Source organism: Carettochelys insculpta, chromosome 2, assembly GCF_033958435.1.
Source record: "Carettochelys insculpta isolate YL-2023 chromosome 2, ASM3395843v1, whole genome shotgun sequence".
Lineage (NCBI taxonomy): Eukaryota > Metazoa > Chordata > Testudines > Carettochelyidae > Carettochelys > Carettochelys insculpta.
In genome coordinates, this window is record NC_134138.1 from 269,700,460 (window position 1) to 269,716,730 (window position 16,271).

Below are 16,271 nucleotides of genomic sequence, written 5' to 3' on the forward strand. Positions count from 1 at the left end.
TAACTTAGCCAGAGGTTAGGGGTCTATTACAGGAGTGAGGTTCTGTGGCCTGCAACGTGCTGGAGGTCAGGCTAAACGGTAACAACGGTCCTTTTGGCCTTAATGCCTGTGAGGTACTAATACACTTTTATAGCCCATCCTTCAGAGGGGACAGACGCAGAGCAATGGCTCCCTAATGGACTCCCCTCTCCCCCGCCATGCCATCCCCTCCCCTGGTCAGTGCAGGGCCCAGCCCAGCCCCTCCAATGTCTCCCCCCAGCACCATGTTAGCCCCACATGTCCCTTGGCCAAGCCCCAAATGGAGCTGCTTCCTGGCCAGCATGGGGCCCGACCCATACACTTGGGTCTACCAGTGAGTGTGTATTACAGGAGTGTGCTCTCCTGGGCCCGATCCAGGAAGGATAAGAGTCTGTTACAGCTGTAGCTAGAAAGCGTTGTGCTTCCAGCTCTCATAGTCTCCAGTTTGTCCCCTACTGTGGCGGCTAAGATAGCGGCCCTTGTATGCGTTACCCATGCACTCCGCTTTGATATCTACTTTTGGCTTTACTGGGGATTTTGCTGGTGTTCAAGGTTGTGCCCCTAAGTGACACTGCTGTAATGACAAAGTTTTTTAGACCCAGCCTGTCTGGGTTCCCCATCTGTAAAATGGGGATAATTTGTTTCCCCCTACCCTTTGCGTAGACCCTCTCTTGAGGGTAGGGAGCATCTCTCACTGTGTTCATGCTCAGAGGACAATGGATCCCTGACCCAGCTGGGACCCATAGACCCAACTGTCAGGCAAATGGAAAGTACTGAATGAGCTGCAAAACTAACTGAGTCCCATGATCAGAAATGCCACATCTTATAAGATAGATCTGACGGGAGCTAGAAGGGAAAGGTCACTGTGGGAGCAGAGCTACAGGTGTTTGGGTCTCATAACTCTGCACCGGCTTGTTTCCATGTAGATGGGCTGCTTTGAACTCTAATCTGAACTCTGCAGCCTGAGTTTCAAACAGCAGGGCTGGATAGCTGACGTGTTTTGTGTCAAGGTTACTTTTTGTTCGTTAATATGCCTCTGTTACCAGTCTGCACCATCAGCCCACATGCTGCTCTCTTCTTTGTCAGGGAATGTTTACTGGAGTTATATCCCTGCCCACTGGGATAGGCTATAGTCAAGGAGAGAATTTACACACCCAGGCCGCTCACACCAGGATAACAACGTTACTCTGGTAGAAAGCACCACGGGATGTTTAATTGTGAATGGTCAGGCCTGTGGTTTTGCCTCAGATCCAGATGCCGGCACCTCTGGTAGCAGAGAGCTCCTTAGTGGCATGCTGGGGCAGGCGTTGGTTGCCAAGCAGGAGGCAGGTTCCTAGCTGAGTTTCTCATGGATCACCGTATTTGGGGTTGTGACAGAAGTTTCCGCATGGTCATGTTGTCACAGCTCCTCGATGTGGTTGAGGTTTGTTTTTGTTCCCCTCCTTCCTCTGCAGTGAGCACAGGTGCCGGGCGGGTTTAAACTAGTGGAAATGGTGATTCCCTGTAACTTGACTTTTTGAATCAAGATCTGAGCATTTCAGAGAGGAGACAGCAGCCAACATGCTACAAGAGCCTGGGCCTATTGGGAACAAAGTAGTTGGGGGGGGCAAGCCCACCCACAGCTATAAGATGTGTGCCCCCCCACTGAGCTTGGGAACCCAAACAATTACAGAGGACAACTGAAAAGAGAAACAGGGACGGGTGTGGAGGTCATAGGGTTAAAATGAGGAAGCCGGAGGGGGACACTGAGCAGAGAGCCCCGAACAGTGCTGACTGGTCCCTGAGGTGGTCAAGGGAGCCGGTAGACACCACTCAGGGGAACTCTGCCCAGATGCATGAATAGACGGAAGTAGCGCCCCCCGCCCCCACTTGTGGTCTCCATCCCCCCATCCTCAGCCAGCGTCTTCCCTGGTCTTATAAATAGCCTCCTCCAGGCTATGGCCAAGATAGCCAATGAGTAGTCCCGCAATTTCGTACAGCCACTGATAGGGTGTGAAAGGATCAGGAGGTGCGGGGAGAAGTGCAGCCAAAACCTCAACAGGAGGTTGTGAAGGAGCCGGAAGAGGGACTGGAACCTGGTGCACTCAAGGTAGACGTTCACCAGGGTCTCCCTCGCACTACAAAAAGGAACAAGTTTTGGGGACAGGTGATCCACGCCAAGTACACGCCTGTGCTCACTGCACCATGGAGGATCCTCCAGTCGGTGTTCCCAGTAGGTCCTGGACCCAAGGTGCAATACAGACTGGCCCACCAAGGCTCCTCACCCTCTACTGATGGCACAAGGTCCCACCACTTGGTGTTTGGGCAGGACACGAGGGTTGGGGAAATGGAGTGTGTGTGAAGCATGAGTGTGTACAGGTGACATCTTGGTGTGGCTTGAAAGGTGACTGGCAGCAGCACATGCAGCTGGCTCGAGTGATGAGGGGGAGGTAGTCTGAAAGGTATGTGGGGCTGGGGGCCTATAGAGAGATCCAGAAGGCCAGCGGTGGGGGATCTGGGGCGGGGATGTACTCTCTATAAGAGCCTGGTAGAAGGTAAGTATATTGGGAACTGGGTCAGTGCTTTTTTGTTCCCTATCTAGGCTTGCAGAGAAGGCAGCCCAGCACCCAGGCAGGCAGCTGGGACTTGTTAAGAATCAGCTTGCAGCAAAAGGCTAATTAGACAGCTGCTGTCAGTTAAGGCCTGGTGGCCCGCCATAAAAGTTTCCCCATGTGCATGGGGACGGGAGAAGGTGAAGAGGAGTGGACCAGGAAGTGACGCTGGAGAAATGAGGGTTGGAGGACAAAGTGAGGCTCAGCCAGGTACCCAGGAGAAGGTGCTGGAGGGAAGCAGTGGGAGAAGTGGCCTGTGGAAGGGCTGCTGTGATTGGGGCAGAGGAAGAGTCTCCATCAGCTGCCACTACTTAGGGTCCTTGGGCTGTAGCCCAGAATAGTAGATGGGCCTGGGCTTCTCCCACCCTTCCCCTGGAGTGCTGCCCCAGTAGAAGTATTGGGCACCAGGGCCATTTGAGGGACCTTGTCCTGTACTAGTGACTTGCCTGTGTTGAGTGGCTCAGTGAGTCGAGACCTGTGCCTCTGGAAGGACCTGAAGCAGTGGAAGGGTCCCCAGGAGTGTCTGTGGCATGCGACAAAACACTCCAAGAAGTGCAGAACCCGTGGGGGACTGACCAGAGACTTGACACGCACCTTAGAGGTTAACGGCTTTAAGTTGTGGTGGGTAAAACCCCCTTGCTCAGATGGACAGGAGTAGAAATAAATAGTCAAGTCTGGATGTAAGGAAAGGACTTCAGAAGAAAGAAGTTACTCTCCACGGTAAATTAGGATGAACAGTCAGCATGACTGTGGCCATTCAGTGTATCTGATGGGGATAGGTGAATGTCCGTTAAGGGGAAGCTCCCTCTGTAGATTATTAACCAATTAAAATCCTTATTGAGGCTTCAGTGTATACAGGTCAAACATCTCTAATACGGAACTCTCTCAGCCAGCAACATCCATAATCCAGCATGGCTTTAGTTAGCTGGACAACCACTTATCGCGTGCGGCCAAGTTTCCTGTGGTCCCATAAAGTTTGTTTACAGCCACCAGTCATGGCTCCCAGTGTTCTATGCTGTTGTTTACCTTTAATTTTACTTTCTAAACATCTTCGAAGAGCCCAGTAAGCAGTGGAAGTGTTGGTAATGCTGCAAGACAATACTGGCCTTCTGTGGTCCAGGAAATTCTCTCATTCGGTACCAGTCAGGTCCTGAGGGTGCTGGACTAGAGAGGTTCAGTTTATAGTACTGAATTTGCAAAGGAGTCCCAATTCAGCTGCATCTTTTTGTCACTGAGTTTTGAAGGTTTTTTGCAGCCCAAGGTTATGGACTGGTTCCAGACAGGGATGGATGAGGTGCTATGTCCTGCAAGAGGTTCCAGACAGGGATGGATGAGATGCTATGTCCTGTAAGAGGTTCCAGACAGGGATGGATGAGGTTCTGTATCCTGCAAGAGCAGGGAGTCAGCCTAGATGAATGTGAGAGCTCCTTCTAGCTGTAACGTTTGAGTCTCTGGTTCAGTAACAACTCAGCGGCTGATATTCTTCCCTTCTGCGGCATTCTGGGTTTTTCCTCGACCTCTGTCCCGTCCTGTTCAGCTAGTGAGAGCTAATGAGATCACAGTCTGCATAGCACGCAACTCTTTGCAAGATCCTTTTTTACTTTTGCTGCCTCTCTGTCCTCACTATATGCTGATGCTCTTGTGTGTTTGTTGGTGGAAGCAGATCCATGGATTTACTGTTAGCTGCCTGTTAGTAATGACCTATTAGTGAAGCCAACAATAACAGGACTGTCTAGACTCTAGGCTATCAGAAAGCTACGAAATTATTCCTTTGTCTTGTCTTCATTTTCTGTGTCTCTTCACAGCTGGATCATTTTGGGTGGTCCGTTGTGACCTTCAGACTCTGTCTGCTGTCATTTTTCTCATGCAGAGGCTGATTTACCACAGCAAGTCTTAAATTTACAATATCCTAGTCCCTCTATCTGTTGCACACTGTAGAAGTAAAGCAGGACTTGGAAGTGTGTATCTGATGTGGGGAGATAGGCATCACATTGCAGAAGTTTCTTTCACTAGATTTTGCTTTGTACAGTATACCCTTGACTTACGCGGGGGGTTGTGTTTTTGCAACCCCTGCATTAGTCAAATTTCCAACACAACTTGGGGCAGCCAGGAAACTGATGAGGGTACCAGCCCTGGTCAGTTTCCTGGCTCCAGCTTGATCAGGGCAGTTTCCCTGCTCCTGTCAGTGGCAGCAGCTGAGACAGCCCTTGACAGCAGTGCTGGTCAGTTTCCCTGCTCCTCTGAGTGGCGTTGACCCCAGACACGCACACCTCGAGTGTGCATATCTCAGGGGTCTATTGTATGTGCTCCTGCAGAGTATCCTAAACTCCCAGTTGTACTCAGCAGAGACTGTGGATATCCAGCACCGTACAGGATTGGTTTAAGATGTTGCTGAAATGAGCAGGGAGGGCTTTTTTAAAGAACACAGATATTCCCTCCCACCCACAACAGAAAGCAAACAAAAAATCTTGGCAGATCTGACAGCAAAAGGTCTGAGATGAGACCAGATACTCAGAGATGCTGAGCACCTTGTAGCTCATATCAAGTCTGTTCTAAAGTCCACTGAAGTCAGTAGGTGCCTTTGCCTTCTTCCTCCTTGTGTTAATAGGAATTTAGATCAGCCCCACTGAGATCATTTAGTGTTGTAGGCAGTGTTCCCTGTAAGCTGGGCACTTGTGTGGCCTCTCAGGAGAATTCAAATGCTGCCCACCTGATTAGCAGAGCGTCCGCAGCTAGGTTTGTGTTTCTGCTGGGGATGCACATTTCCACATGCTTTGGGTGTGCATAAAAATTTATTCCGCACATGGGTGGAAGCAATGTGCCCATGGATGGAAAAGATTAGAGGGGGGCGTTGGTTGCAGGCACTGAATGCTTCTGAAAATCAGCTCCGTTTCCTTTGAAACGATAGGAGATGATGGCAGTATGAAACAGGAACCCCGCCCCTGTGTGTTTTAGAAGTCCCCAGTGTGTATTAGTGATTCAGTAATCAAAAGGAACAGGGCAGCGGGGAGGAAAATGGATTCACCAGAAATATGCATCTGATACGGGGAGATAGGAAAGGGGAAACTGGAGGTAAAGGAAACTGAGAATACAAAATGAAATATCCTTTGGCCCAGGTGCACAGTGGTATGTAAGCTTCTATATTCCATTGAAATCGGTGGAACTGAGAAGCCCAAATCTCTCTTCTTTGGTCGCAATTTGAAAGTGCCGCTTTTGGAATGCACACTGCCAGTACAGCCGGGGTCCTTTCAAAAGGCCCCGTCTTTGTGGGCAGCATGTGTCCAAAAGCTGCACTTTCGAATTGTGCACAGCTGCCACGACACTAATGAGGTGCTGCATATTCATGGCAGCACCTCATTAGCATCTGCTGAAATCCCTCATTCCCATGCCCCTTCCGAAAGGAGGGGACTAGTGTAGACGCAGCCTTCCTGAGTCACTTGTTGCCATAGCCGCCTCCTCTGGTTCCTGATCTTGTGAGAGATCAGCTTTCTCGTTGGCTTTCTGTGGAGGAAGCATGGACTCAGTTCCTCAGGGAGTTCCTCCCGGTATGTTTCACCACTCCTAAATTAACTGCTGCAGTGAGCAAAAGGGCTTGGGGTGTAAGGAGACTAGTTGTCCTCACCAGCTGTGATGGGAAGGCCAGCTTGGGGGGCACTTTGGTTCCGTATAGTACGTCCTTTGCCTTGTGTAACTTGCAGTTGTTTTGCTCTGGATCTCTGATGCAACAGGGCGGGATGTTGGCCATGAAGTCTTTACTGCCTTTTTTTTGTAAGACTGCAGCATGCTAGCAAAGACTTGGTTTGCACAGGCTTTCTCTTGCAATTTCTGGCCATGGAGGGCTCACCGGCGTACACCCCAAAATTCGTTTTTGATGCAGCCAAGTAAGGAACAGCAATGGCTGACGCGTCTTTAGCAGGAGACTCCTGGCAGTGGTGTTTGGTTTTGATTTGCCAGCAGGCTCCACTCCTTGTTTGACTCCTGATAGAACTAGCTAAGCTGGCTGCTCCTGTTCGTGAAATAAAGTTCCCCACCCTTCAGTCTGCTTGGGGATCGCAGGAGCTGTAATTAGGACCGGCCAGAGGGTTAGTCTAGGCAGTGTCAACCGTACGTGAGAACTTTTGTAAACAGGTCTGTGAAAGGCCAGTTTTGCAACCAGTGATGTAAATTTTGCATCTGTGCTGGATGCAGCTGAAAATCTGACGATTGGAGAGCTGGCTATTAAGCTGTGTGACAGAGACTGCACATCTAGTTGTGTTTAACCTCTGAAGCTTCGCTGGATGCGGAGGAATACACAGGCTTTTCAAGGAAGTAACTTGCACCTGTTTCTGTCAGCAGAACTTAATAAGGGGATCCTGAAATGCAACTATTTGCAGTTTGAGTAGAGGACAAGACTCTTCACAGTCTATCTTCTAAGGCTTCCCTGGCACACCCTGAAGCAGTAGCGAGAATTGTGTCCTGCTTATGGCCACTGATAACATGTTGCAGTTATTTATGGCTTTTCATCTAAGAATCTCAGTGCTTTCCAACGTGGGTATTATTTACTCCTTTCAGAAGATGGCGATACCGAGGTATAGAGAGTTTAAGGCAGTGGAGTCCAATAGTAAATCAAGGATCGCCACACTTGTGGTTGTCATCCTTGCACGTTCGCCACAGGCTCCAGCCCCACTCTAAATAACTGCCTCCCCTACCCCAGAGCCAGGCACCCCCCCGGCCTACCCCCCCCCCATATAAGCCACCCGACTCACCGGAATTGCCACTCCTGGAACCATCTCTGGATCCAGGGCTGCTGGCGTTGCAGGCGTCGGGCCACAGATGTGGGGGCAGCAGGAGCCGCCACGCTGGGGCCAAAGGAGTCGCGTGGCTCCCAGCTGGAGCCACAGGGGCTGCATTGGGGAAACTACGGCAGAGGCTGCCTCCACCGTGGTTGCTATGTGCTTGTCCCACCAGGTGATGGGGCGCACGGGCGGAGCGGCCAGAGGGGCGCCCAGGAGAGCTGCATTTCGCCGCACTCCGCTGCCCCTTTCGCCACGTATAGTGAATGGGGAGTGTATGGGACACTGCAGGTTTCAGACCTAACTGTCTCCAGTGTCTGCTAATTTTTAGTATCTCTTCCTCCATGAGCCCAGCGAGAGACAATTGGGCCCTGACTGGTTCGATTGCCAAACACGTACGTTGGGTGTTGATTTCAGTCAGAATTTTGGGAGTGGGGCATTTCTGAAAATCAGTTGATTTGAGCTGGGCACCCAAAGTTAGCAGAAGGTTTCTGGAATAAGTGACTGGGCCAATCTCACCAAGCAAAGCATTGACAGAGTCAGCAGCGGAAGCAGGATCCCTCAGTTCCCACTCCTGCGGCTGAACAGTGCTGCTGGAGGAGCTTTCTATTTGAAGAAGGCTCTGTCGGAGTGAGCCATGCAGGACTCGGTCTGGTGGACTAATGATTAGTTTTCTGCGTGGTTGTCCTGTAGAGCCTAGAGCTGCCTGAACTTCTGCTGACCATGTGCTGGGGTTGCAGAAGTATAAAGGTCTTTGAAGAGCCTGTTAGGTGGTGGGGAAATCGTTCAGAATTGCCTTTTCCTGGCTGTTTCACAGCTCCAGTCACCCAGTGTTCCCTGTAAGCTGTGTGCTTGTATGACTACCCAGGAGAGAGTCAAATGGTGCCCAGCTCAGAGGCAGAGTATCCAGGGTTGGGTCTCCTGGTGGTACACATCACACGTGCCTTGGTGCACATAAAAATGTATTCTGCACATGGGTGGAAAAAATCTGATTTGGGTGAAAAAGATTAGGGGGACCATTGGTTATCACTCATCCCTGGAAGTCAGGCCCATGCAGTGACAGTCTAAGCAGGAACAGCAGAGGAAGCAGCCTGCCCTGGGGCTGCTCTGCATTTGGTTATAGGTTTAATGTCAAAGGAAACATACTGGAGTGTGCGACCATATTGCTGCTCATTTGGGAGGGGTCTGATCTTGGTGGAATCAAACCACTGAAGTTGTCTGATCTGGCTGGCAAATCAGCTGAGGGCTTAGAGGGAAGGCCACCTAACAAATCTAGGTTTGTATGCGTATTACTGGGAGAGAGTTCATGGTAGGAGCTTTTCAGGTCTCCGTTACCCTTGGTAAAATCACAGCTTGTGCCAGGAAGACCCTCAGTTCTCCCAATTGTTTCTGTCATCACTAGGATTGTAGTCAATAAAGGGAAGGACTTCAAGGCTTTCCTTTGTTCTGCATAGGTAATAGTCTTCCTCCTATAACCACATGTCCTCCTTCCTGGACCTTTACACCACCCTCCTTAATGGCATATTGATGGCTCTAATTGACTTTGTACTGCCTATTCTCCGCCAGCGAGCAGAGTTCTTCTTTCCTGTTGGTTGGTTTAACTCGCGCCTGGGTTTGCTGGCAATCCAGATAAAATTCTACGGCAGGGTCCACAACGTTTCCGAGGCAGAGTGCTGAAATTTGACCGTGAGGTGTGGGCTAAATGGAGATACACGTCTCACAGAGCTGGAAGGGACTGCAGGAGGTCATCAAGTCCAGTCCCCTGCCTTGCTGGCAGGACCAAGCACCATCCCTTTTTTGATCTATGTGCCCCAGATCCCTAAATGGCCCCCTCAAGGGCTGAGCTCACAACCCTGGGTTTAGCAGGCCAATGCTCAATCCACTGAGCTGTCCCTAAATGCAGTTGATACTTTTTGAAAGTCTCTTTTATAGTCCTAATTAAAACAACTTCATTAATAAATGAAGAGGGAGAGCTTTACCTTTAAGTGGTGGTTGGTAGCATTAGCTGGTCTTTTGTTAATCCGCAGGTAGCTTGTTTATCCCCGTGCTGGGGGTGGCTGACCCCTCTTCTGTGGCTTGTGCCCAAAACTTGTCTGGGGAAAGCAGTGCTGCACATATCCAGATTTCCAGTGCACACAACGAATGTTCAGTTGTTTCTCAGTCTCTTTGCATTTTGCATAGTTGGTGAGCTCCAGCTTCCTTCGGGTTAGTTGACTTGCAGGCCTTTTATTTGGTTTGCGGTCCCTGAATACAAGTGGGAGCAGGGTGGGGTGGGGATGGGGTAAGTATTGCATATTAGGTGGGTATCCTACATTTTTCGATTAGCAAAGCAGGAGTTGCAGCACCTGCATGAGGAGACAGGAAAGCTTCTGAGACGAAGCAGCAATGCATTGTTTTCCGCTCAGCGGGAGACCAACAATCACCGCTAATCCTGGTGCCGGGGGGTGGGGGTGGGGGGGCTCCGTGCCCTGCCCTGCCCTGCCCTGCCAAGGGTGGAGTCTGGGACACTTTTTTTTCGTTTAGCACTACCTGGACCATGGCACTGGGCCCCTGCCACAACCATGTGGAGCAGCTGATCAACACTGCAAAGGGGCCCAGAGCTCCAGTCACGGCTGCTGCTGCTGCTACTACTTTGGACACAGCGAGTGCTCTGGGCCCCTTTTGAAGCACTGGGTCCTGGGACATTGCCCCTTTGCCCCCTCACCTCCGGTCGGCGGGACTTGGGGCTGATTTTTTGATTGCTCCAAGACAGAGCTTTCTGTGTGTGTCGTCATGTCTTGGGAAAGATTCTTTCTTTCTATTCAACCAGGATTTCTGAGCAATCTAAGTAGAGCTGGTTCTCCAAAGATATTGATCAGTCCTTTATGGCAGGCAGATTGCCACTGGAAGGCTGTCTCCCCAGCTGCCCACAGTGGAGGGTGTCGGCTGGCATCATGCAGTTGTCCACCTAGCGCTGGGAGGTCTGATTGTGATCTGGTTTGCGTGCACCTTACTCTTTTTTATTTTTACATCATTCTAAATAAGAGCCGAATTAGTAGTTTTACACTGATAGAGCCGAATCCTGATGTATCGTTGTTACGAATGAGGGACCAGGGCACAGAGAGGGTAAGTGGTTTACCCATGCTCCCCCAGAAAGTTGGTGGTGGAGCAGAGACTCGACCCTAGGGACTTAACACCTTAAGGCAGGGACGGGGAGCCTGTCCAGCTACAAGCTGTGCCTTGCAGGAAGAGAAGGTGGCTATGGGATCCCTAGCCAATGGGAGTGACTGGGGATATGTTTGTGGTGCCCGCATGGAGCGCTTCCCTGCAGTGTGCGGAGTCACATGACAATACCCACACCCTGATCCTCCACCCTCTCCCACCCAGATCCTGCGCCCCACCCTGCTCCTGTACCTTTCCTCCCTCCTCTGACCACCTCCAGCCTGCTCCTGCATCATCCCTCCAAGAGCCCCCATGTCCCACATCCTTTTTCCTCGCCCGTTCTCCCACACCCCTCTCCCCCACACACCAAACTCCTCATTTGTGGCTCCACCTCAGAGCTGGGAGGGAGGGGTGTACGGGCATAAAATCTTTTCACCTCAGGGTCCCAGAAGAGTTAATCCAGCCCTGGATGTAAGCCCTGAGCCTTGGCGCCCCCACCTCTCCCGGTAGGGCTGGAGCTTGAGGGAAATGTCGTCTTCTCTCCTCCTCCCTGCCCCATTCTCACTTGGGGGCCAGGTCAGTGAGGGTTGTGTTGTTTCTTCTCACTTGTATATGGGCCACTGACCGTTTTTTTTTATGTGGGTCAGTGGCCCCTCAAGTCAAAAAAGCGCCCCCCATCGAAAGCACTGGAGTAGCCTTTCTCTGCTCGGTTTTATGTCAGTGTTACTCCACAGACTTGACTGGAGCTGTGGGTGTACCCTGGTGGAACTGAAAAGAGAACCTAGCCTTCTGCGTAGTGTGTTATCTCCAAGCGTGCTCTGATTTAGGAAACTGCAGTTGGGTTGCAGTGGGAGAGGGAAGAAAAGAATCACTCTGGGTGGAAAAAGAACTGCAAAATCTCCCAGGTCCCTGCTGGTTGCATTTGTGCAAAGTCCTGTGAAGAAAGTGGCCTGCCCAAGGAGCAGGGTTTAGATAAATTGCTGCTGTGGTTATAGGTAGAGAGGTGGCTGCGTGCAGGCCACATGTACACAGTTTTTCTAAAAACTTGTTACTTTTTGCATGGTCATTTTCGAATTTCATTAGTGTTAAATATGTCCCTGATCTAGCCAAGGGCTTAAACAACTGGATGGTCCCCTGGGATAGATCCTCAGCTGCAGTAAAATTATTGTACTTCCCCGGGAAGTCCAAGGTAAAGTTAAGGATGTACTGACGTGCTTTGCTGGCTTGGCTCCTGAGTGTTTGGAATAGGCACTTTTTGGATTAGTGAGGAGGGATAGCTCAGTGGTTTGAGCATTGGCCTGCTAAACCCAGGGTTGTGGGCTCAGCTCTTGAGAGGGCTGTTTAGGGATCTGGGGCCAATAGATTAAAAAAAAAAAAAAAAAAAAAAAGGTGGTGTTTCATCCTTCCAAGAGGGCAGAGGACTAGACTCAATGATCTCTGAGGTCACTTCCACTTCTAATAGATGCGTATCTCCATCTGTTATTATTAGGACTTGTCTAAGCTTATCTAGAGACTGATCTTCCAGGGTTTGATTTCATAAGTCTAGTAAGACTCTGCCAAATCAACCCTGGTACTCCACAGGGACATGAGTAGTAAGGGGAGTCAATCGGAGAGTTTCTCTTGTTGACCTCCTGCTGTGGGGACATTGCAGAAATTCAGCTTATGGTACGTCAGCTCCAGCTATAAAAACAAGAAGTCCCGTGGCACCATATAGACTAACAGATTTAAAGGAGCATAAAATTTTGTGGGCAAAGGCCTACTTCGTCAGATGCATGTGAGCCACGCGTCCGTACCAGATGCGTGAAATTGAACTATCTGGTGTAGACAGGAGAAACTCTCCCATTGGTGAGGATGGCCAGGTAGGTGGATTGCCGATACACAATTCTAGCTACGGCAGTTGCGTGGCTAGAATTGAGTTATCTACAGTCAGTTTATCTCTATACTAAAGACCAAGCTTTAGTTTGAAAAAGAGCCTCTGTGCTGTGAGGGCTTTGCATTTCCATCCTCTGCTAGCACTGTGTGTTCAGGGCAGTGCTATGGGGTAGATGCTGCTTGGCATGCTTCACTCATGCTCTCCTTCTTTTGCAGATGAAGAGGAAGCACTTAACTCTATTATGAAGGATCTGGCAGCACTGGGCAAACGTGGCGGGCTGCTGGATGGCAACAGGAACAAAAACAGCATTCACTCCAGCAAACAGGTGAGCTCCTGGCAGCGTCCTGTTTACATGACTGGTTCCCTCTGCAAAACTCCAGAACCCTTGGAAGCCTGGCTGTTGCTGCGGTCACTGCATGGAGAAATGCAACTATTCATTCAGGTGCTTAGGAGGTCAGGCTCTCAAGGGGTAGTTAGAGATAACAGAATCTCTGCTTCAGAACTTGTGCAGTCTAAGGTCAGCACAGATACAACACAGTACAGTAACTGGCAACGCCTACCAGAAGAGCCATGGGCCTGATTCTCCGAGGGGCTGAGTATCACCAGCTCCACAGAGAAGTAATGGGAACTGTGGGTGCTTAGTCCACACCTCAGAAAATCGAATCAGCTCCAGGTATAAATCCAGTGATGTAGGTGCCTGGTGCCTCATAACACCATGTACGAATTAAAACAATAACTCTTCACTAAGATGTTGAGCACAGTTGAATTCAGTTGCAGGTCTTCAGGGATAGACTATTGTGTCATGTTAAAATCGGGCAGGGTTCTTGCAATGCTGTATCAAGAGGAAGGTAAATACGAGACCCAACTCTGAAGCTACCATGGACTTTAAGGGCAGATTGATAATAACTAATGTACTATTTATATTACTGTAGAGTGTAGACTCCCTAGTCATGGACCACGACCCTGTAGTACTATCATCATCATCATCAATAATCATGGTCTCAGTGCCCGTTGGTGTCTGATGCCTCTCTCACTATTTCCTTCCATCTTCCCCTATCCTGTGTAGAGTGGCTTAGTATGTGTAGACTAGCTCCGCACTGATCTACTATCATCATCTATCCATTCTCTGTGGGTTCTGCCTCTCCTATTTGAACTATCCTGTATGCCGAATACTGGGGTCTTGATTTTTCATTTGTCATTCATTCCGCAAATGTCCAAATCACTTTCTGATCTATACTGTCAAATGCCTTTTGAAAATCAACAAAGCGAGTGTATACGTTTTTGTTCTTTCATTGAGCTTTCTCCACTTTCAGTCTTAGTGCCAATATCTGCTGTATGGTACTTCTATCTTTTCTGAACCCTGCTTGCTTGTCTGCTATGTGTTCTTCTATCTACAATCTTAATCTCTCAGTCGGTATCATCATCAGCACCTTACCTACATGACTCGTTAGGGCAATCGCTCTGTAGTTCTTGCACTCCAATGTACTTCCTTTCTTGGGTGTTGTCACTAGCACAGTTCTTGTCCGTTCCTTAGGCGCCTTCCCTTCTTTCCATGCTATATTACATAGTTGGTGTATTTCCTGAATCATGCTTTCTCTGCCGTATTTCATCATCTCTCCTGTGATCTTATCATTTCCAGGGCTCTTGTTGTTCTTCAGTCATTTCACTGCTTTTTCTACTTCCTCCTTCAAAACATCAGTCTCGCTGTCGATGCTCAGGGGAAGATATCTCTTTCAATTCTTCAGTCAGTCTCTCTGAGACACTCAGGTCCAACTGTGCTTTGTATAGATAGGTGCACTATCTCGTCCATCGCTGTGCAACCTTCTCCATGTTCATGAGCACTTCTTCATTCTCATTTGTGATCGCCATCTTCTTCGGTTGCCATTTCCTATTAATATTCCTAATTGTCTTATACGCCTCCCTGGTCTCACGTTCCCTGTAATACCTCTCAATATCTTCACACTGCTCCTCTAACCATTTCTCCTTATCCTTTCTGGCTGCTTTCCTTACCTCATTGCATTTCACCCTATATTGCTGTTCTGCCATCTCAGAAACATCTCTTCTTATCTTGAAAGCTCTCATCTCTTGAACCAACTTCAGTGTCTTCTGGGTAATCCACTTCTTATTGATCTTTTCTTCTTCTGGAACAGTCTGATCAATTGCCTCTTCTGTAGCAATGGCTGTCCTTGTGACTCTCTTATCTAGGTCTTTCTCTGTGGTGACATTCTTAATCTTCTCTTTGAGCGCTGCTCTGTGTGCATTCCCTGTTTCTTCCTCACATAGCCTCACCACATCTCTTCTTTTCTTAAACTGTGTCTTGTGTTTTCTTTTGAGTTTTATCTTGATGTTTGTGATCACTAGACTATGGTCTGAGTCTATATCCGCTCCTTGGAAAGTTCGGCACTGCTGTACTGATGTTATTCATCATCTTATCAAAATCATATCTATCATGTTCTTGGACTTCCGGTCATTCGATCGCCATGTCCACTTCCTACAGTCCTTTTGTTGGAATCTTGTGTCGCAGATCACCATCTCATGCTCTGTAGCAAACTCTAACAGTTTTTCACCTTGTTCGTTTCTTTCTCCATATTCAAACCTTCCCATGACTCTCTCCCAACCTTCATTATCTGTTCCAACCTTCGCATTCCAATCTCCTCTGATGACCAACACATCTTTCTTCGGCATCTCCTCTACCGTCTTTGTCAAGTCTTTATAGAATAGCTCAATCTCTTCCTCCGTACTGTCCAACATGGGTGCATACACCTGATTGACTGAGATGTTGAACAGTTTTGCTTCGAATTGCCTGACCATCATTCTTGCACTCACCAGTTTGTATCCTAATACTGCTCTTCTAGCTGTTTTGCTAAGAAGGAATCCAGCTCCTGCTTCATGCTTCATTTCGTTTCCTGACCAGATGACTTTGCAACTACATATCTCTCCTGATCCTGTTCAATGCATCTCTGCCAGTCCACGTATATCACATTGGTATCTCTCCATCTCCTTCCGAAGCAGCTCTAATTTTCCAGTTGCCCACAGTGTTCGGTCATTCCATGTTCCAATGGATAGCATATGTGTTAGGTGTAATTTTCTTTCGGTAGCCAACTTATAGACCCAACCCCGATCGCTCGATTGGTATCACTGACCTTGTTTATCCGGGCAACGTCCGAGCTGGCCTCTTTTAACATTTAGTTGTACTGGCATCAGATTTCATTCACATTGCTGTTTGACGGTTAGCACATTGACACACATCTGACCAACCCTCCTCTTTCATCCAGGCTTGGGACTGGCATGGAGATCTCAGTGGCTTCATGGCAGAGTTTTGTAGCACTAGGCACCGGACAAAGAGAACAAAACGATGGCCTCTGTCCCACAATCTTCTCTTACTATTGGTATTATAATAGCATGGCATGAAGCAACACTGTACAGATAGATGGTAGGGGTTGTCCCCTGCCTGAAGGAGCTCTCAGGCTAAATAGGTAAGTCTGGCTAAGAACAGGAGAAAAGAATGATAGTGCCCGTTTTACAGAAATGGAAACTTGGGCATAGAGATCAAGTGATTTTTTTTCCCCCCTGCCCCGTCTCTCATGTAGCATAGCTAGAAATTAGGTCTAGATCTCATGTATCCTAACCAACCACGTTAACCACACACCCATCCTTCTGCCCCTTCCCTGAGCGCCTGCTCCCTTTCCTGCCGCTTCCTCTGAGCCTCTGCCCGCACCCACTCAGGTTGTTCACACACCGTCCCCTAGAACTCACCTGCCATCAGCAGAGCTGGGCTGGGAGCAGCTGATGTGCAGCCCGCCATTAGGGCACAGTGGAGTATTGTAGGGGTCAGTCCCAGGAGTGAGGGGCCAGGGCAGGGAAATCAGATCACAG

The 16,271-nt window shown here is 49.1% G+C and overlaps 1 protein-coding gene across 3 annotated transcripts in view; it reads left to right on the plus strand.

The window, feature by feature from the left end:
- Positions 1–16,271, plus strand: part of LOC142008146 (mitogen-activated protein kinase kinase kinase 3-like) — a 129,627-nt gene that overhangs the window by 47,456 nt on the left and 65,900 nt on the right. For all 3 annotated transcript variants that reach the window (XM_074985156.1, XM_074985157.1, XM_074985158.1), the window contains exon 3: positions 12,611–12,720. In XM_074985156.1, coding sequence (XP_074841257.1) covers positions 12,611–12,720 — 110 coding nt within the window. The remainder of the gene's footprint in view (positions 1–12,610; positions 12,721–16,271) is intronic.